This window comes from Pleurodeles waltl, chromosome 7 (assembly GCF_031143425.1).
Source record: "Pleurodeles waltl isolate 20211129_DDA chromosome 7, aPleWal1.hap1.20221129, whole genome shotgun sequence".
Taxonomy (NCBI): Eukaryota; Metazoa; Chordata; class Amphibia; order Caudata; family Salamandridae; genus Pleurodeles; species Pleurodeles waltl.
In genome coordinates, this window is record NC_090446.1 from 1,502,535,725 (window position 1) to 1,502,557,479 (window position 21,755).

A 21,755-nucleotide genomic window follows, 5' to 3' on the forward strand; every position below is an offset into this window, starting at 1 on the left:
AAGAACCACAGGTTCAAGATTTACAAACAATACTTTAAATGAAAGGTATTTCACTTAGGAACTTTAGAAAAATAGCATATACAGTTTTCACACAAATGGCAATAAGCTATTTTAAAACTGCACACTGCAATTTTCAACAGTTCCTGGGGGAGGTAAGTGTTTGTTAGTTTTGCAGGTAAGTAAACCACCTACAGGGTTCAAAGTTGAGTCCAAGGTAGCCCACCGTTGGGGGTTCAGGGGAACCCCAAAGGTACCACACCAGCAGCTCAGGGCCGGTCAGGTGCAGAGGTCAAAGTGGTGCCCAAAACACATAGGCTTCAAGGGAGAGAAGGGGGTGCCCCGGTTCCAGTCTGCCAGCAGGTAAGTACCCGCGTCTCCGGAGGGCAGACCAGTGGGGTTTTGTAGGGCACCGGGGGGGACACAAGTCAGCAGAAAAAGTACACCCTTAGTGGCACGGGGCGGCCGGGTGCAGTGTGCAAACTGGCGTTGGGTTTGCAATGTAGTTCAATGGGAGACCCAGGGGTCTCTTCAGCGACACAGGCAGGCAAGGGGGGGGCTCCTCGGGGTAGCCACCACCTGGGCAAGGGAGAGGGCCACCTGGGGGTCGCTCCTGCACTGGAGGTCGGATCCTTCAGGTCCTGGGGGCTGCGGGTGCAGTGTCCTTACCAGGCGTCGGGTTCTTAGAAGCAGGCAGTCGCGGTCAGGGGGAGCCTCTGGATTCCCTCTGCAGACGTCGCTGTGGGGGCTCAGGGGGGTCAACTCTGGCTACTCACGGGCTCGCAGTCACCGGGGAGTCCTCCCTGTAGTGTTGGTTCTCCACAAGTCGAGCCGGGGGCGTCAGGTGCAAAGTGCAAAGTCTCACGCTTCCGGCGGCAAACGTGTGTTCTTTCAAAGTTGCTTCTTTGTTGCAAAGATGTTTCTTCTTTGGAGCAGAGCTGCTGTCCTCGGGAGTTCTTGGTCCTTTTAGATGCAGGGTAGTCCTCTGAGGCTTCAGAGGTTGCTGGACCCTGTGGAACGCGTCGCTGTTGCAGTTTTTTCTTGAAGTGGGAAGACAGGCCGGTAGGGCTGGGGCCAAAGCAGTTTGTGTCTCCGTCTTCTCTGCAGGGCTTTCAGGTCAGCAGTCCTTCTTCATCTTAGGTTGCAGGAATCTAGTTACCTAGGTTCTGGGAGCCCCTAAATACTCGATTTAGGGGTGTGTTTAGGTCTGAGGAGTTAGTAGCCAATGGCTACTAGCCCTGAATGTGGCTACACCCTCTTTGTGCCTCCTCCCTGAGGGGAGGGGGGCACATCCCTAATCCTATTGGGGGAATCCTCCATCTGCAAGATGGAGGATTTCTAAAAGTCAGAGTCACCTCAGCTCAGGACACCTTAGGGGATGTCCTGACTGGCCAGTGACTCCTCCTTGTTTTTCTCATTATCTCCTCCGGCCTTGCCGCCAAAAGTGGGGCCGTGGCTGGAGGGGGCGGGCAACTCCACTAGCTGGAGTGCCCTGGGGTGCTGTAACAAAAGGGGTGAGCCTTTGAGGCTCACCGCCAGGTGTTACAGTGCCTGCAGGGGGAGGTGAGAGGCACCTCCACCCAGTACAGGCTTTTTTACTAGCCACAGAGTGACAAAGGCACTCTATCCATGTGGCCAGCAACATGTCTGGTGTGTGGCAGGCTGCTAAAACTAGTCAGCCCACACTGGAAGTCGGGTATGGTTTCAGGGGGCATCTCTAAGATGCCCTCTGGGGTGTATGTTACAATAAAATGTACACTGGCATCAGTGTGCATTTATTGTGCTGAGAAGTTTGATACCAAACTTCCCAGTTTTCAGTGTAGCCATTATGGTGCTGTGGAGTTCGTGCATGACAGACTCCCAGACCATATACTCTTATGGCTACCCTGCACTTACAATGTCTAAGGTTTTGCTTAGACACTGTAGGGGCATAGTGCTTGTGCACTTAATCCCTCACCTATGGTATAGTGCACCCTGCCTTAGGGCTGTAAGGCCTACTAGATGGGTGACTTATCTATGCCATAGGCAGTGTGAGGTTGGCATGGCACCCTGAGGGGAGTGCCATGTCGACTTAGTCATTTTATCCCCACCAGCACACACAAGCTGGCAAGCAGTGTGTCACCCCTGAGTGAGGGGTCCCCAGGGTGGCATAAGATATTCTGCAGCCCTTAGAGACCTTCCCTGGCATCAGGGCCCTTCGTACCAGGTGTACCAGTTACAAGGGACTTACCTGGATGCCAGGGTGTGCCAATTGTGGAAACAAAGGTACAGGTTAGGGAAAGAACACTGGTGCTGGGGCCTGGTTAGCAGGCCTCAGCACACTTTCAAATCATATTTTGGCATCAGCAAAGGCAAAAAGTCAGGGGGTAACCATGCCAAGGAGGCATTTCCTTACACTTTTCATTTTCAATTTATGTGGCAAGAAAAGTCCAGTTAGGAACATACAACGCTAATAGCTCTAACTCGAGCAGATACGAGACCCATTGCTTTGCAAATGCTTGTTAGTGTTGCCAGCAGCCCCCTGTAACTGCAGGCAAGTTGCAAATTGAGTAATGAGAGCAGTGCCACGCCTTTCGGCTTCTTTCTTATGGAGGGCACCCGCACCCCAATCCGTGCCATCATCTTAGAACTGATAGCTGTTTTTGGATCAGGTATTTTCTTTTTTTCTTTTTTTCTTTTCTAAACATTGTAATATATAGTTGCAATAAAAATTGCACCGCTTCGTGCCTTAGGAGTGTGTGATTCTATCTTAATAGCCATAGACCTTCCCACACAAATCAGCCAAGACAAGGTTGACTTCTAGAGTGACCTCTTCCATACAGCTGATCGCCTCTTTTTTGCTGGTGAGTGGATTTCATTTTCTTCAGATTCTGGGCAGAGGAACACTTTAAAGGCAGCAGGTTAGATGGGAAGTTCGCTAACGTGCAGTCCTAATTATCAGCTTTGGCTCTGCTTCTTAGTGGGAAGGACACTGATTGCTCACCTTAATGGGGGTAGAGGGTATCTCTAAAGCACCAGGTGGCTGGGGAGATATGCAGTTTTCAAAAGGCAAACCCAACATTTTCTTATCAATATGCACTCACAGGCCTTCAAAGTGCTCCATAGGCACCATTTGGAGACTCCTCAGACCCGGAGACAGGCACACACCAGCTTCCTGCAATCACTTCCAGAAAAAAAAACATCTCAGCAATCCCTCCAAATTCTAGCCGTGAAGACGAAATGTGCTCTGTTTGTCACCGTGAGTTACGGATTCCCGGCTGGCATATGGCCTCGGCCCATCACAAGGGTACCAAAAGTCCCCCTACACCTCGGAGAGGACAGGACCTACCTTCCAATTCTTCCAGTTTTTTGCCACATTGTGCCACAAAACGCAGATGAAGGTGGGAATTCCTGAAGGAGTGTTCTGAAGCATCACAGAGAGCTGGAGGCATTGTCTTCGGATTATGACAACGCTTGTAAGACGCTACACGCACGTCACCATCTGTTGGGAAAAAAAACACAGCAGTGACTCTGGATGCGGCTTCCCCGGTTCCAGCTGACTTGTATTTATATAACATTATCGTCTTGGTACACAGCACGTCTGCCGCCTACAAGCCCAGTAAATAAGCGATGCTACTTATACCCAATTTAATGGTAGTCAAGTTATCCACCTCGAAAGGATGGTAGGCTGAGGCAGCCAGGGGCACGTTTTCAATTCCATGCGCCTTCTACTTACAACATGATTTTTTACAAAAAAAAGGCCATGTCATAGCTAAGAGATTCAAAGGCAACCGTCCGTCCCAAAAAGAGATATGCGCTATTTTCTCTAAGCGCCCTTTAGCGACCTTGGAGGAACCCTGTGATGAGCACCAGAGGCTTAGGGGCAGCCTTATGTTATTTGTCATGCAGTGCTGTAGAGCAAGTCACCTTGGTGTGACTGGGAAAGGGCAGGAATGCACCATATTTAAGTCATTACTGCACATTCCTGCTTTCCCCCTCTGCTGGCACCCTTTGACAGCCTAGATCCAACGCAGGCACTCTTGCACCATGGTGTAAGGTGTCTCCATTGCATACAGGAACTCTGTGTGTGTTGCAGAATGCCTCGCCGGGAGACATACAGTTTTGGCACATTCCTAAATTTACCACTTCTAGTAAATCTGGGAATGTGTCAAAATCCATGAATGTTGCGTGGGGACATCCCTGCAACACCCATGGAAAATCATCCTTGTCACAGAGTAAGGCGACACAGCAACTAGTGCCACATTGCTTGAGATTTATGAAGTCATGCAGGGCCACGCAGGGCCACCTTCATATATCTCATGTCTGAGTTGCATCGCTCTTCCACCAGGTTGCATAGTGCAAGAGCGACGCACAGTGGTTTCAAAGGAAGCCATGGGTGCAGGAGCATGGACTGTGCTGAGATGTGGGAACCAGGAGTCATGTGTCTTGGGTTAGCTGCCAGCTGCTGGGATATGAGTCCAAGTTCCAGTCTCCAATTTAAATCCTAATGTAAACCACTGAGAGAAGTTACTAGCAGCACCATATGTTATCCACAACCCTCCCAACCTCCCAGCCCGAAGCAGTAACATTTAACATAACAGTATGAGTGTTTAAGAGTACAGGAGGGTAATGTGCCAGATGTCACACAGTAGGTAAAGAACTAAGCAGCAAAATGACAGCGTGTGCATTCAGTTTGACAGCTGGTGTTGTTTTAGGAAAATTCCTTAATCCCTGTGGCATCCACTCTCCCAGATTCCTTCCTATCAGGTTTTGAGGCTGCTCCTAGACACCAGGAGATGAGTTGTGAATGTGCTCATATATGAATGTGCTCCCTTGTTGCAAGATTGCCATAGAACCTATGATTTAGGATGCTCACCAAGTGTTTTGTTCTCGAATCCCTGGATGCACATGTCAGTAAGAGCTTTGCACTTCCTCATGGATCCTTTACAGCTGGTCGATCCATAACCACTGCACTGCTCACAACTCAAAGAGTGTCCTAAAAAGTAATTCAAGATGTTAGTTGTAAGGTTCTGACGCCAGCCACGCTCAACTCCATCATGATAGCTTGTGAAAATAGGGAGTGAGGGTGATATATTATTTACATTAAATGTCCCACCTTGTGTGTGTCAGTTGAAGTTCACTTGTTGGTTCTCTTTGTAGTACTTGTGTTAGCGTGCTAGTTTATCCAAGAGCATATCATTGAATGCAGCCTACTGAGGTAAGTGGCTTTGACAGAATAGAATGATTGAGACAGAAAAGGTGAAGTTCCCTACTTGGCTCAAAGAGCATTCATCCCTCCCCTGAGTACCCCAAAATAAGTTCTGGATTGTTTTTTTGAATTTTAGGTCTCAGCACACACGCTATTCATGCTGAGCACCTATTACAATACTCCCAACAGGTTAATTGGTTGTTGAGTGATGAAGTCTTTCACGATCACTGAGAGATGAAAGCAGTAGGCATCTTGTCTGTGCGATGTCACCTCACCTACCCCATCAGGAGTATGCACACCTGTGCATCGTTACACTGGAGTTGAATTATGTCACATATGTCAAACAGGTTGGGGAAAAGTCAATGCACCACTCTCTGAAACCTGATGCAGGTGGGAAGAAGCAACACAGACCTTGCCTAAGCCAACATGAACACTGAATGAGGTAAATGGCAACTATCTGACTACCAGGACACCCTGCACCTGGAACACTGTCTCTACACAAAACTAGGAATGGAGGGGGTTGGGCCACCTGAAAGCAAAGAGTGCATCCTTGCTCTCATAGTGCCCTATAGACAACTTGGCTTGAATGAGCTGCCTAGTGCGTAACAATGCCACTGAGCACACACTGGCAGATTCGCCAACGCAATGATACTTTTCCAGATATATATGTGCCTATTCTGATGGTCTTCTGATGTTTTATGAACAGTATTGAGTTGTGTGTGTAGAAGTAAAGTACTTTTAATTTACAGAAGAGCACTAGTTGGTGAATTATTAGTTGACATACATTTACTTTGCTTAGTGCTGACTATCTACTCCACACCAGCTCCCTGAGAAAGCATTGTACTGATAAGCTGAGGGTCAGTGTGAAAGGGGACCACCTGATTCCGAGTTTGGGTTTCATAGGCAGGTGAATCCTGAGGGCACCAATAGTATCAGTCTCTGAATTCTACAGTTTGAGTGATGTAACCCCTCATTTCTGTGGAACTCCTCAAACCGGTCCTATAGAAGATGGTTCACCCTTTTTGTGATTATTACAGGAACTGTTGCCATTCCATGATGGAACTAATCATTGACTCCTCTCATTTTATCGAAAGCCAAGGATGATCACAAAAAGTTTGATATAAACAGATTACTGTGATCTGAGTGGTTCATAGTGAAAGAAAGGTGGGCTTGTAGTAAAGTGAGAGACGTGAACTATACACTGCTCCCTTAGGAGTTCAATTTAACTGGTCACCAAGAGCCAATGTAGAAATGGCACGGCCCGGGGTAATGTGAAATGCCGTCTTGCCACCTTGAAGATAACAGGATCGGCATGTTATCCTACAGACCAAGATCTCAGCTCATTCTAAGAACAAACTTTGCATAGGTGAGGTGTCTGGTTTCTGACCACCATCACTAAATCAATTGTTGCCTAAACCATCTCAATGGTATGGGTGTTCATTTGATTATTAAATTGAGAACCTGCCCACACATCTCCACAAGGAAGATTAACACCACCAGCCTTATCTGATCTCACACATCTGATTCCCTATACTAAGCTGCATATAAACCTCAGCATCTAACCCCCTAAACCTAAGCACATATGACATCATCACAAAGCTCTGCATTATAACAATCATTAATAAGCCTGTGACATTGCTGGACGTGGAAGCCATATATTTATGTGAAGGAAGCTGCATGCTGCATGTTTACACTGAAAATGCCTGTGTTGCGTTCACTCTGTGTAATTTTATATGTTTTGTTTTTGCCTGAGCATGAATTGCATGTATTGTGTGTGAGGAAGTCTTACTCTGCAAATTCTCGTATTTTACTCTTCTGTGTGTGCTTGCCATGTGGATGTCTGTACTGCAATTTTTCACAGTGTGTGTGTGTATGTGTTTGTGTATGTTTGCATGTGCATGTGTGTGTGTGTGCTGTGCATGTTCTTAGCGTGAGGGAGCTTGCACCCCTGCATCCATAGCCATCAGGACCAACCTAACTCTGCTCAGATTTCAGTAAGAGTTGAAGATGCACCTATTTAGAGAATGCTACTTCATAATGCATTAACTGTCCACTACCAAGCTTCTCCTATTACTCATTGGCTAAAAGCATGTCTTTGACCATGTATCGCACTCACTTGCCTTTTGGCAAGGTTTGTGCTATAGAAATGCCATACTTTATGCTACTGTTCTATGTGTGGCTCATGTTCTCTGTGTGAGTGAAGTTTGAATCTTGAGTTGGGCGCTGCCAGGGCTCCAAGCACAAAGATAGTGGCTTACCTGCAGAGCTCCACAAGCTTGCTTCTCAAGAAAGCTTCTTCCTAGCTGTTGTGGGCCACCAGTGGTTCATGATTTGTCATGTCAGCACCTATTGTAAGTGCCGCACCAGGAAGTGAAACAAGAAGCTGTCCGTCAGCGACAATTGGGAGCCTTTCTTGCTGACAGAGCTTGTGACTGTTTTGGACCCCTACTCCTGGCTGTGGCCTGACTGGGCCTATCGACCTACTATTGGACTTTGAGGGGGGCCGATCCTTGTCCAATGGCCTTCTTGCCAGACTGGGGCCCTGTGGAGCTTCATCTCATGCAATCCTCAACACCCTTGCATGAGAGACTTGAAGACGTTAGTTGAGGTGACTGGAGGCTGTCTGGAGGTGGAGGCTGGTCCTGCATGGGGATGCTGCTCCCAGCCAGGGCCTGTTGGGCCTTTCTTCCTCTGACATTGGGTAACCAGCCATAAGTGTGGCATATGCTTCAGGAGCCAGGATCTGGCTACTGGTCATCTGGTGACAAAAGCCCTGGATGCATCTGCCTTGACAGCCTTGCTGGGTCCCTGTCATGGGTAGATTTGGAAAAGTCTACAGCCTTCAAGGTGGCAGCCCTTTACCCTCCAGGTGGGGGACATTGGAGTCATTGGTCCCTGGCTGGTGACTGAGTCTGGGGCCATGGCAGATCACAGCCTATTACCACCATCGGACAGGCAGTGAGATTTTGGGGCCATCTTCCCCTGGGAATTGCTGTGCGCCACTGCACCTGCCCTCTCTTGCATCTCCTAATCCAGGGGCCGCCGCTCAAAACTCACACTCTGGTCTTAAGAGCTATTAGGAGCTCAACCCTTCCCCATCATGGACACCCCATTAGCATCGTGAATGGCCATGTCAACTTCTCTGGTTACCCCACACTGAGCGCTCTTGGGTGGGTTCCTTAGAAGACTCTCCCGACCCTGCTCTAACCCTCTAGTTGCAGACAACAAAGAGGACACATATTGCTATCTTTAAATGGGATCAGGCCGGGCCTCCCATGGGGAAGGTGGACCTTAGACAATCGAAGCTGAAGTTCAATAAAAAGCGTGGGGCTCCCAACGGTGGCAAATGCTCAAGACCCCCTTGAGGACACCATCTCCACTGAAGTTGCCGCATTGTTGCACTACATGAAGAACACTCTTCAATCAATTGTCGTAAATATTGACTAACTGACAAACTAGATGGACAGTGTATGGACAAGCGTGACAAGTGGTTAGCTCAGGCAGAGTCTAGGATATCGGTTGTGGATGATTAACAGCAGACTCTGTCAAGCACAGTCACCTGTCTGTCCCCAGATCTTACATGCGCTACAGGCCAAGAATGGGGACCTTGAGGGGAGCTACCGGTGTAACATTCTTTGCATCTTGGGAATAGCGGAATCCACAAACATTGTGAACAAGGAACATCTGGTAGAACAACTCATGGAATTGCTATTGGCCGAGACACCTTCTTTTTGGTCTTCATTGTACAGCGTGTCCACTGGTCCTTGGTCCTAAACCCTCGGCTGGGTCATACTCCTAGACAAAGTGCTTAGACTTAATAGAGCCACTCCCATTCTACATTATATTGTCTCTCCAGTTGCCTTCTATCCTGACTTCATGCCCACACTTCAGTACAGTACCTGGCTCAGCTGAGAATGGAACTGAATGGCAAAGCACACTTTTTACAGCCAGATGCCACTCTGGATTTCATCAACTTGCATCTGTGATGCAAAAGCACATCAATATCAGTCTCTGTCAGCCTTGCGGCATCCATGAGGGGCCAAGTATGTGGTGACTCCAAAGTCGGTGACTAGACTGCTTCTGTCATCTGTATTGTTTCATTGCCCATGCTGCACAGCTCATTGCTGTTGTTTTCAGTTTCTCTTTCCTGTATTCTTTTACCAGTTGTTGCATCAAGGCCGTACACTCATGGATAGAAAATCCCACATGGCTGTACTCTGGTAATTTAGCTGTGTCTTTGATGGCCTAGGTTATTCTGGGGGTAGGAAGATGACCCTTTCTATATCGTAGAAAAATGACGTACACTGTTCAGAGAGTCCAACCAACCCCACCTTGTTATCCAGAGGTAAAAATAGATCACCTAATTCTCTCTATTTTTGGTAGTGTGGGCGAGCAGTTAGGTTAATCCAGGAGTCATGCTAAGCATTTGTTGTACTCACAATATCAATAAATGAAGACACACACTCATAAGAATAACTTTCAGGTTTCCATGCAATACCTCAGCAGCAATGGTCAAGTCCTTGGAGCATTAGGCAGGGTTTGGCACCTCTTTCTCTGTGCAGCAGGACTTCAGTTCTCGTGCCTTGGGTCTTCTTTGTTCCTGGTTATAGGAAAGTAGCCTCTTTCTAGCTTTTTTACCCCCACCTTTGGCCTGTTTGTCAGTGTGTTTGACTGTGTTCACTGGGATCCGGCTAACCAGGACCCCAGTCATTCTGCTCTTTCCTTTAAACTTGGATGCCGGAACTATTTTCGTTCTACAATTGGCACACTGGTGCCCCATTATAAGTCCCCAGTATATGGTACTACAACATGTACTCCTACACTTTGATGGCTCAATGTATGTACTACATGAGCATCTGGTAGTCTGTCCTTAAGATCACCTACCCTCCCTGTGAGAGGGCAATTCTGACTATCTGGTCCACCCTGATTTTTTGCTTTTTGATCACCGTTTTTTTTACCTTTTAGTGTAAGGGGAACCTCATAGTGGGGGACTCACCCACAGTAAATGCATGGTAAAATTGACTGCACGTTTACCTTCGGTGCCGTCCTGCTAAGGAAAGGCGGACGTGGTGCAACAAGCGTAGGAGGCCCTGGATGGGTTACACGTGATCACACAATTGTGCACCTGTGTGAGGGCTGTGCGGGGAAGATTTCTGGCGTGTGCAGCCCAAGAACTGCGCTTAGGTAGCTGAGCGCAGAAGAGACTATGCAGAGTACGTAGTGACCTAGAGTAGGCCTCATGAGATGGGTGTACACATGTGAGGGATAGTCAGCGTGCTTACTGTCTTTTCACTGTAAGGACACCACATTAAATGTAAACGTCAGTGTGCTTACTGTCATTTCACTGTAGGGACACTCCATTAAATGTTAATAGTAGAGGATGGCCTAGGGCGCAAATCCAGTCCCCTAGGGTCCACAGAGACCAGAGTCACACCAATGTACACTGTAACCTGTATGAAAAGAATAATGCAGTAGGTTACAAAGGCATAGCTGCACAACTTATTGGTCTTCCAGGAATGTCATCTTTCTCCAACTCAGCTCAGGATTAGGGTCAATTACTGCTCTGACCAGCTGCCTAAGCAGGGCCTTGCATCAATCAGTAAGCTGTCATTCCGTGTCAGGAAATGGGTGGAGAGGCCCTGGAAAGGATGTCAGGAAGAAAGGACTGAGACTTTCAGAGCACATGTGGCACTAACTCCTGGACGATGCCATTTTGAGCTATCCCAGAATACTGTACAGGAAGGAGGGGACAGGGGCAAGGAAGTAATGTGGCACATCTGGAATGGCCAGAGGTGCAGGCCTGCAGGACATTTCCAACCCCAATTCAATCAATCAATCAATCAATCATTTGTAAAGCGCGCTACTCACCCTCTAGGGTCTCAAGGCAATTAAAAGGTCTTGCAAAGGGGAGGGCTCTCTTTCTTGGCTGTGCTTCACTGCAGGACACTGGGACTGAGGGCTGGCATCATAGACAACTGAAGGAAAACACCATGACTGCCGACTGAAGCAGGGACTCTGCCCCTGAATGACTTCGGATCCAGTGAGGCGCATGCCAGGGCCAGGTATGCTGGCCCCATCCTGAGGACTAGTTGGGGGAGAGACTGGGCTGGCACAAGGAGAGAGTGCAGCCCTGATGAAAAGGAAGGCATGGAGACAGTGGAACTGGCTCCATACAATTTGTGAACCTTCTAGGACAGGAGGCCTAATGAAAGTGCTCCTGGTTGCAAGAGCTCACCACCAGGAGCAAAACAACACCAAGATTGTCAAAATCAGCCCTTGAGGGCCTAAGATATCCCAAGAAGAAGGTCTGTAACCTTTGACCTATTTCTGAGCAAGCCCCAAATCGCATGGAGCTCCTCCGCTGTTCCGGTCGATGCCCCTGCAGTGGGCCAGGGCCCAGAGGTTGCCCCCAAAATAAGTGAAGCCGGGGGGCATGAAGAAGACTAGTGAAGACTATTTAAGATTAGCAGAGGGACCCCGGACACCATCCCGGGGCCCCAAAGAGAAGCAAACCTGAGAAGTGCTGTTGCACTCCACACGAATATGTGAAGGGCTGTGGGCCCAAAGTGAAGCCGGAGGGGCACTATTGCACCCCTGTGGCCCCACAGAGAAGGCAGAGTGGGGTAGTACCTTTGTGCTCCCAGGAAACTGAAAGAGGGCCTGCACCGCATCCCAGGGCCCCGACAGGAAGTAAGGCCAGGGGAAGCCATCACATCGCCTGTGAAGATGGCCGCCAGCTGAGGAAGGGGCCGGTGGCTGAAGACAAAGCCAGGGAGCACCGTCATACTCCCTGTGAAAATGCCAAAAGGGATCCCAGACCCCATCTCAGGGCCCCTTGTGGAAAATAAAGTCAGGTGGCGCCGTCCTGCCCCCCTGTGAAGAGGCCCAGGGGGCCCCACACCCCATCCCAGGGCCCATGAAGAGGTGGAAGGTGGGGAGCGCCATTGCGCTCTCCGTGAAGGCTAAGAGGGGCCCTTGACCCCATCCTGGGGCCCGAGGATGCAGGGGAGGAGGGGGTAGTGCTGCTGCACCTTCCCAGGTGGCCCGCCGCGACAGCTGCATGCATCTGCCCAGCAGGAACGTGTAGATACTAAATGGCAAGCCCGCTCCTGCGGCAGCACCTGGAGGTGCTGGCTGTGCGGGGAGTCGCCGGGAGCTGTCAGGGGTGGGATCCCTGCACCACTCCCCAATGAGGAAATATCATACCTGTTGTGGGGGTATCCATCTGGGACCGGGCACCCCCAATGCAGCACTCCTACTCCGATGGTATTGCTGCTCTCCCCGGCGTAGCAGGACAGCCGCTCATTTCATATGCATCCCACCTCACAATGCCTTGTGGGGCACCAGGATTTATTTTGGCTCCTCGCCAGCCTGTTGTTGCCCCAGAAAGTTGGTGCCACCACCAACAAAGTGCCCATGGACAGGGGGAGCTGCAGGAGCAGCACAGTGTCCCCCTAACACAGCGTTTGTGTCCCAACCCTAGGCTGGGTGGGACAGAAAAATCATACCCCTGCAATGGTTCCAAAGCATTGTGCTACACAACCTGGTTGGAACTATTGTTCTATGCTTGTGGAACTGTGCCCTCTGGGGACGAAAGGCTGTAATTGCAAGTAGTTTTACAGCCTTAATGGAAACAATGGCATGCTGTGCTAAATCTGGGAATGTGCGGTCCCAATAGGGAGACACCTAGTATGGCTTGAGAAGGGTCATGTGACAAACCACCCTCTAGGGGTGCAGGATGGTGTTACAGAGTGTTATCCAGAGTAATCTGAAAGTAATCTAAAAGTAATCCTGGCAGCACAAAGTATTCCAACATGCCTATACAGGTTCTTGTTCATGCTGATTTGAGTAATGAGACTGACAGCTACCTCTTATCAAAGTAGATGTACTTTATTACAAGATATAGGTGCTCTCGCTCAAAGTTCCCATCAAATATTGCACTGGGATACAAGTAAATGTTTTTCCATGTGGGTTGTTAAATTATATGTCCCCTCAGGGGGGACCAGAATGATTATGCAATGTCATCCAAAAGTAATTCCTTCAACTTGTGTATATTTGTAAATTGTTGCACAGTATTGAGTACTGTGCATGTAATAAATGAACTTTCACTTTATCAAAAGCAAAAGTGCAGACTGGATAATCATTTATTGAGTGCTATTCTTGTGTGCTTGTGAATGGTGATTACTAGCCCACACCACCTCCCTCGAGTAAGCCTTGGGCTGCTCTGCAGCGCTACCCTTTGAGAGTCAAGCACTACAATGGGGTGTTTGGTTCCTAGTGGTGGTCTTGTGCGGACCTATTACTTGTGCATACCACACAACTAATGATCCACCTTCCAACACTCCCCCACAGAGTTCTGTGTTTTATGGCATTCCCTATGGAGTCTCTGAACCTGTTTACAGGCCAGTGATTTAGGTACTCATTGAGGACTGGAAGCAATAATACGAATCACACACTATTAGTGTGGGCTGATCAGTATGTTCCAGTGCCAAGATAAGAGCCTTAAACTCCACCAGTTGTGCTATGCAGTCCCCCTAGGGTGAAAAACACCATCCCTTATCAAACTGCTCACAGCTGCGCAGGCAGCTGAGTATTGGTGTTGGGTGCCTACAGGTGGCTGTGCTGAACCATCAGTGTAAATGACAGTTTGGTATTGATCAAGTGGCAAGGTGTTGGTAGGTGTGGGGTACTCCTGTTCAAATTGGAGAAATTCTTGTGTTTGTAGTTTTGGGTCAAAAATGTAGTCAACATCAGTGGCAGTCAGGGAGGTTGCCCATTGAGTCCATCATGGATGTAGTGCTTTAGCATTGGGGACGCTAGCTTTGGTGCCCGCCTGTAGGGCAAGCACCGGGCTAACAACAATAATGCGCTTCCCTTGGGAAAGTGGCCTCTCCTTAATGACAGCAATCTGTACAGCAGTCAGAATTTTCTCAGTGAAGTGCAAAACATTGTTCTGCATTGGAGTATAAATGAGATTTGTATGCTGTGGGTACCGTGCCACCTCCTTGAAAGTGACATAGGTAAACCTGATGGCACCAGCAATTATTCTGATGACCAAGTTTGTCTTGTTGGCACAGGTGAGAGAGTGTGGTTAATATCATCTATTTTAACATGAAATGTTTATGAACTAATCTGTGATTATGCCGCATAGAAACTGTAGTAATGTATTTTGCTTAAACGTGCACTTGAAATGTGACCACTGGGAGTGGCCGCGAATGTATACGTAGACTAATAGTAATGACTAATGTTATTTTAAAGAGTGGTTTTATACTAATTATTAATGATTATGTTATTAAAGTTTTGCTAATAAATCTTGTAGGCCTTAAGTTATCATGAGCCAAAGCTTAGCTGCCTGGCTCTCATATTATTTTTCTAAAAGTGCAGTGTACTGACTCGCAAAAGGACATGACCTCTTGTTTTCTTCAGACTAGAAGCTGAATGTAACTATAGTAGATCCGTTCTCATGAAATTCATATTGCTTGTAGAAATGTAATAACTAAAATGCAACAGTGTAGATTAGTATAATGTACAAGGTCGTTCAAACTGGTACAGACAATGGAGCTACTGACCAAAAGATGTGCAAAGAATTACAGAAGGATGAAATCATACCGGACGTGTTACCTCTGAAGACGTCAATCATATGGACCAATAAAATGCTTGTGAATTAATGTGGGGTGAATGATTAATGACATAACCTGTTTTCTAATTGGCTAAAGATAGTGGGGTATAACATTTGACCAATTAAGTTTTAGGGGAATGTACAACGAAAAAGGGATAAAAACCCACGACACGGGGAGCCATTAGAATTGGTTAGGGAAATGCTATTGATTTTATCCAGAAACTTTGTCACCCTGTTCGGTGACTTATTTTGGTTAAACCATCCTCTTCCTTAGATTGCCCATTTTGTACACGTTACCTCCTTATGAGGGAAGTGCCCCTTTTCTCCTGAAAGCTGAACTTTGACTGATGGCGAATTGACTGATGTCCTGAAGATGAAGACTGATCCTGAGTGCTGACTCAAACCTTGGAGGGTAACTATGACAATTAAATTGTGATTTGTCTGTTTGTTTTTCCTTTCTAGGTACCAACTGCTTACTTTGACAGAGACCATAGCTAGATGTTTTCCAAATTAGTGTTCTAAATTGTTTTGCATGAAGCCCAACATGCCAATGCTAATCAGCGGTTAGGACAGGTGTTCACTAAACTGACGCAAATAGACAAACGACTGAATCCATGCTTTGTTAAACTGACGCGTTAATGACACTCTGCTAAAGTTGATCTATGTTCACGCCGTGTTATGTTCTGATGTTTGTGATTCTTGCCTTAATGAAATCCTATCAGAGTTGCCATATTGTGACCATGCTGTTTTGTTTCTTCGTTTTGAGATTAACACATCTGCTTTTAGAATTGTAATTAATAGGGAATAAAACTCATAAAATTCTACTTAACTGGCATGGTTATTCATGACTGCAAGGTCATGGTGGTGTCTTGAGTTGATTAATGTCTTTGACTAAAGTGAAATGTATTGTGGTAATAAATATTGATGATATTATTGATGTATTAATTGACATATTGATTAGCTATATCGTCCTACGGTGTCTCTCAACTGGGTCAAAAGATTCATTGGCCTAAAACGAGGCCTAATGTGTAATAAATTATCATAAAGGGACGCATAAACACCGGTATGTAGGATTTTTTGCGTTAGCATGTCTTGCTGCAATCCTCTAAGGCTGTGATTATGTTCAACTGTCCAATGTTTATTTGAAAAATCTGGACAAATTAAGTCATAGAGTGGTTTTATGCCTTAACATAATCTGGAATGTATGTTCTGCCAAAGTTAAAGAAATCAAGCAATGCCTGCAGTTTTTTAGTTGTATTAGGTGGTTGCAGCTGAGCACATTTTTCCAGAGAGTGCGGGCCAGGCTCTTGTCTTCATCTGATAGCTTATATCCCTAAAGTAGACAACTAAGAAAGGCTATTTTTGTTGTCTTGAAATTAAATTTGTAGCCAAGGGCTAAGAATACTAAAACGATCTTATTGACCCTGGCAAAATAAGTGTCAAGGTCATCATCTGTGAGATAAACGTCATCCACATAGGACAACTCCTTGGGATCAATATCATGTAATATTGATGTTATGCGAGCAGAAAACAAACCCGCCCTTTGGTAAACAGCAAAAGCGTTTTTGGGAGCCAAACAAGAATGCACTTACGTCCCAACTTTCAGGCGCTACGTTTTAGCAGAAAAAAAACATTGGCAATATCGATGGTTGTTTTGTACTTCTTGCACACTATGTTGTTGAGAAGTGGTGTGCTGTGTGCATTTTGTATTGCACATGTGCATGTGTTGTTGTTTAAGTGTCTGCAATCTAAGACTATTCTATATGAATGGACTGGTTCTGCAAATGGAAATAACGGGTTATTCATGACAGAGACTCAAGACCAAGTCCCATATTTATACTTTTTTAGTGCCACATTTGCGCCGCTTTTTGACTCAAAATTGGTGCAAACTTGCATAATATAATTGTATTTTGTACGTTTGCTACGCTTTTGCGTCAGAAAAAGACGCAAATGCTGCACTAAAAAAGTATAAATATGGGCCTCAGTTACTTCCTGGTACTCAAGTTACGTGAAAGTTTTTCTCACTGGAACTTTAGCCTTGTGTTTAAAAGGATATTGGGGCTCAGGTAGGGGTGTGTACCTAATACGTATCACATGGTGGGGGAATCTTTATTCGGTATAATGCGGTATAGTGCAGGTTTCTGCGCTAAAGCCCAGTAAGAAGCATAGGCTTCTTTTACTGCGTCTGGAACAAGACTTGAGAAAGAAGACAGAATGACATCTTCCCCATGTGGGAGCTTAGGACAATGTCAGGTGACCAATCTTATTCTGCCAGTAGGATATCACAATTACATTTTTACCAGAATAATAATTCTTTGGTGTGATATATGTCTCCCTCTATTTGGATATTTACTTCATAAACCCTGTCAGGTGGGGAGATGCGCCTGTCCGCTGCCTTGGCTACTAGTTAGTTGCTGCCAGATAATCTATCAGATTCTGGCGACATGTCATGACCTCTACTGTAATGCCCAGCATAGTCACTTCCCACGCCTTGTTCTTCAGCAATGTTCTGAAGGTTGCTGACATGTTTCATTGAAACTGCTGCCACCTTTCTCTTTTTAAATTGTGGCTTTTGTTGAGGAGATTTGTCCTCCTTCTTGTCTGAGGATCGCTGTGAGACTTTCTTCTGTTTCGCATAGTCAGTGCATTGCTCTGACCGTCCACTCTCTCACTCCATTTATCTGGTGTGTCCTGAAAGTAACAAGAGGGATGTACATCGGTATATTGGTATCTATCAGGTGTTTTTAAAGTTTCTTTATTATGGAGATTGTATCGCCTTTCCGAGGTCTCCGGATGTGGAGAATCTGCTCTCTGAATTCTTTTGTCCTTATTTTGTTTTTGTTCATCTCAACCCTTTTTGGAACCCTCCTTTGTTTGTTTAGTACCTTCCTTAGGGGTGGTACTTTGAATTTGTGGCTTTGTTGGCTTGGCCCCTAGATTATCCCATCCTATACTTGTATAGGTTTCAGAAATAATCTTTGGCAGCTTGCACTCCTGTTCCTGTTGTGGAACCTCCCAGAGCTGCTAGTGAATTGCCAATGTAGCTGCTTCCCCTTTAATGTTACTGAGAATAATTGAGGAGACTGTGTCAAAGTTGCGCATCTGTTTCATCCCCAAGTCTAGGGTTCGGGCAGCCCCATGTTCATTTTGAATTTGTTTCAACACTTCTGGTAGATTAGCAAATGTCAGAGCACAATGTGTGGTAGTCTATATTGCAGCAAAGACGGTACCCCAAGTGGCGCAGTCCTCTACTGAGGGACCCATTCCGAAAGGCAAGCACATTGTGAGAATTCTATGGTTATCTTGGGGTCCCGTATGGTGAAACACTGCTTCCAGCTGATTTGTTTTTTGTGCTATCCAGGAAGGAATCTTCCCTGCTTCGTGGGTGCTTTGCCCATTATTGAGTGGACTGTTTGCGGATTAACTCCTGCAACAGCCAATTGGTGGACAGCTGGTGCGGCCCTCGCTGGGGAGGTATTCAAAGTCTGCATAACGAACGGTATTTATTGTCTATAACTTGCTACTAGCTCATAGCAAAGTGTGCGTATCTCGGCTACTTGCATAGCCTGTACGCCAGGATATGGTGTGTATGTGGCAAACGTAGGCCACATTGGTCCATCGTAACTTAAAGGACCTAATTTCATGGGTTGTAGTACATGTGGTAGGGTGCCTTTAAAACAGTTTTAGTGATCTTGATAAGAAAGTGATATTTCTAGGTATTGCTAAGCTTGCTACTGCTGAGGTATGTTTGCTACTGTGTATGCATGTAAAGCATGTGTGTTTGCATCTGTTTCAGGAAAAGTGACCCAAGAATAAAATATTTCTGTTTGGTAAGCTCTGTTGGCTTCCACAACGGTTACTTCCCTGCCATCATCTGTTAAGCCATGGGCTTGAAGATTCTTCATTAGTGCTTGTCTGCAGTTCCTAAGAATATTTATGGCATTAGCGATATTAAGAAATAGGTAGCAGAGAACAGAACACCAAATGGAGAGTAATCTTTTTAAAAGTTCAAGCTTGAACAATCTACAGGTCGGATAGGTACTCTCTATTCAACTGAGGAGGATTGTCACTAAGACCACGGACATCTCCATAAAATGGTACTTAAGGTACCTGCTGTGTGTGAGACAGAGATACTCAGGGTGATTCATAAAGTAGTGCCTAACACCGTCACTGGTGGTGTAATGTTGTGAATGACTCTCCCCTCTCAGTGTGACTGCTGGATTTGGGGCGATAACCCTTCTGCTCACAGGTGACTGAGTCACTCATACACCAGTTAGAAGCTGTTGACCCAAACCTTCCAGCTCTCTAGCAGCACCTCTCCCAAACCCTAAGTAGTAAAGGTGAGTTCTGGCAGCCTAGCTGCATGGACTTTGGAGACCTCTCAGGAAAGTCGCAGTGTAACAAATCTTACCCCTTTTCTCTCATTAGAAATATGTCTCTTACACACACGCTGGCAAAGAAGAAGATGGAGGGTACATTTCAATCCATTTATTGAAATGACTGCAATCTGCGATAAAATGCATGTGCTGCAATGATTACGACAATGAGAAATAACAGAAGCAGAATGGTGAGGATAAAAGTGGTAAATATGAAAACCCCAAAAATATTGCAATAACCATGGAATATGCAATTCCTAAATGAAAGGCCTAAATCCTACCCTAGAGCAAGAGCTGGGCATGTAAGCCTATTCTGCCAGTACAGTGTCCATGAGAAGCACCCCCCAACCCCGTTACCTTGGGACGAGGTTGACCTCTAAGTCTCCGGATCAGGAATCGTAGAGACAAGGCTGAAATTTCACTGCAAAGCAATATAGAGTCTAAACGGTGTATCCTGGTGGCACTCCCTCTAACAACCTTGGTCTTGTGAGGTGTATTTATAAGGCACATGTTATTGTTCGTACAGAATTCCTGACACAAGTCTGTACCTAAACATTAGATTGTGTGTGCAAACGTATGTCGGCAGTTACATAACAAATACCTGACATGTTTGCATTCTGTTCTTGTCAACATAAAGCAAAGGGGCATGAGGACATTACCCATGTTCAACACTGATAATGACACTGATTAGGTGAATAGAAACATTTCTCTATAATGTAAAACCAGCAAGCAGTGCTAAAAGAAAATAAATAATGAAATAAAATAAAACTAACCTAATAAGTAGGTGAAAGGGGACTAGGTAAAAAGGGCAACAGGCCTGCAAGCTGAAAGTTATGCTATCAACTGTGCCCAAGCAGGGAACTAAAATGGACCCATGACAAGACAATGTTAGTGGGATGGACACAACTCATAGGGTTTAGTGGCAAATAGCATGCTATTTCCAGTGTGATATGCCTTACTCACTGATACCAGTGATGTGTAATCCCCTGCTACCCCCAACGATGGGCTTCTAGCCACAGACCTGACCAACTGACTTCTACTGCAGCCTGTGTTTGCCCTTCACAGGGAACACTGCCTTTGCACCTCTGCTGAAAAAGATAGCCTTTGCTGTCAACAAGGTAAGCAGTACGTCTCTTCTCTCCAAGAAACTCACTGCAAGTTACTCTGCCTTCATTGGTCTCTTAGTATAGTGCATAGAAGTAGACATTAGTGTGTTAGGTTCTAGATTACATTTGTAATGACATATTTACAATGCTGGCTATGTTCATTTTACCCTTGTTAATTATAGTGTGCTTTCTTGCTGTTTTTATAATACGCTGTGTAGTAGTGTTTATAATACACTCTGTCAATTACACATTAAATAGTGCTTTGCGAGGCTACAATAATCTATCTTTCACATTTATCACTGGTGCATTAAACTGAGTTCACCTGTGCCACCCAGGGAAGGGAAAACACACCATGTAGAGTTACGCCAAAGTTGTAACTTATGCAACATTATAAATTGTGTTTTGGTCAACGGGTACACCCTTCATTTTTACAAACTTTATTTCCTTACTCTGGAGCACAACGTACACATGTCAATTGTATTTTGATTAGTATTACAAATCAGTGGCATTTGTTGTCACACTTGTTGATGGAACTTTTATAATCAAAGACAACATTATTAAAAAAATATATATATATGAATCTTGAGTTGCCAAAGATGAACCTGGTATGTGTAATGGAATAGTGCACTTCTGTTAATGATGTCTACATTATGGGCCAAATGTACGTATATTTGGAATTGCGATTCCCTAATTGCAATTCAATGCGAATCGCAATTAGGGAATCGCAATTCCATTGAGTTTCTTTTGTGTTTCCCGGGGGTCGCAAATAGACCTGACTCCTAATATTAAAAAGAAAACAAATGAAATGTTTCAGTTTCATTTTTTAAGAGTAGGCAGGGGTGCGTGGGGCCACTACCTGCTCTTAAAAATCATTTTTGCAAGCATTCACAAAGGGGAAGGCGTCCCCTATGCTTTGTACATCTGGCCCTATGTGTGTTAAGTGTTATGTAGGAAGCTTGTACTGCAGAGTCTCCTTCTGGGAGCAAAGCTCACAGCTGTGTCACCAGTGCAACTTCTGAATTAACATTGTCCAGCAATACCTTTTCATGGTGTGTGAGGGAAGCTTGAACTGTGGATGCTTTACCTTTTCTGTCTATGAGAGACACTTGTACTGCAGATTACTTTATTGTACATGTTTTAGTGTTAGTGGAGCTTGAACTAGAGATGCTTTTCTTCAGGACAGGTGTCTGCAATACATCTTGTACTGGTTTGATATCTTTGTGCGAGAATCTTGCTTTTGTATCAGCTTTCTGTTGGGGAAGCTTGCACTATGGATTACTGTAATTACGTGCTTTGGGTGATGGAAGTGTTATATTCTGATACTTGTTTTGTACCCAGACTTCTCTACTACTGAGTTGGCTGTATCACCTTCTTTGAGAGCAGAAGCAACCTTTAACTGAAAATACTTGGACTGTACCAGTTCTTTGTGTGAACACAGTTTGCAGTGATGCTCCCAGTAATATATGCAG

At 45.7% G+C, this 21,755-nt stretch overlaps 1 protein-coding gene across 1 annotated transcript in view; it reads right to left on the bottom strand.

Annotated features, from left to right (window-relative positions):
* The window catches only part of LOC138246592 (phospholipase A2 inhibitor and Ly6/PLAUR domain-containing protein-like), a 50,129-nt gene that overhangs the window by 24,355 nt on the left and 4,019 nt on the right, over positions 1-21,755 (bottom strand). Inside the window, exons 2-3 of the mRNA XM_069201289.1 lie at positions 4,853-4,972; positions 3,326-3,478 (exon numbers count right to left, since the gene is read on the bottom strand). Coding sequence (XP_069057390.1) covers positions 3,326-3,478; positions 4,853-4,972 — 273 coding nt within the window. The remainder of the gene's footprint in view (positions 1-3,325; positions 3,479-4,852; positions 4,973-21,755) is intronic.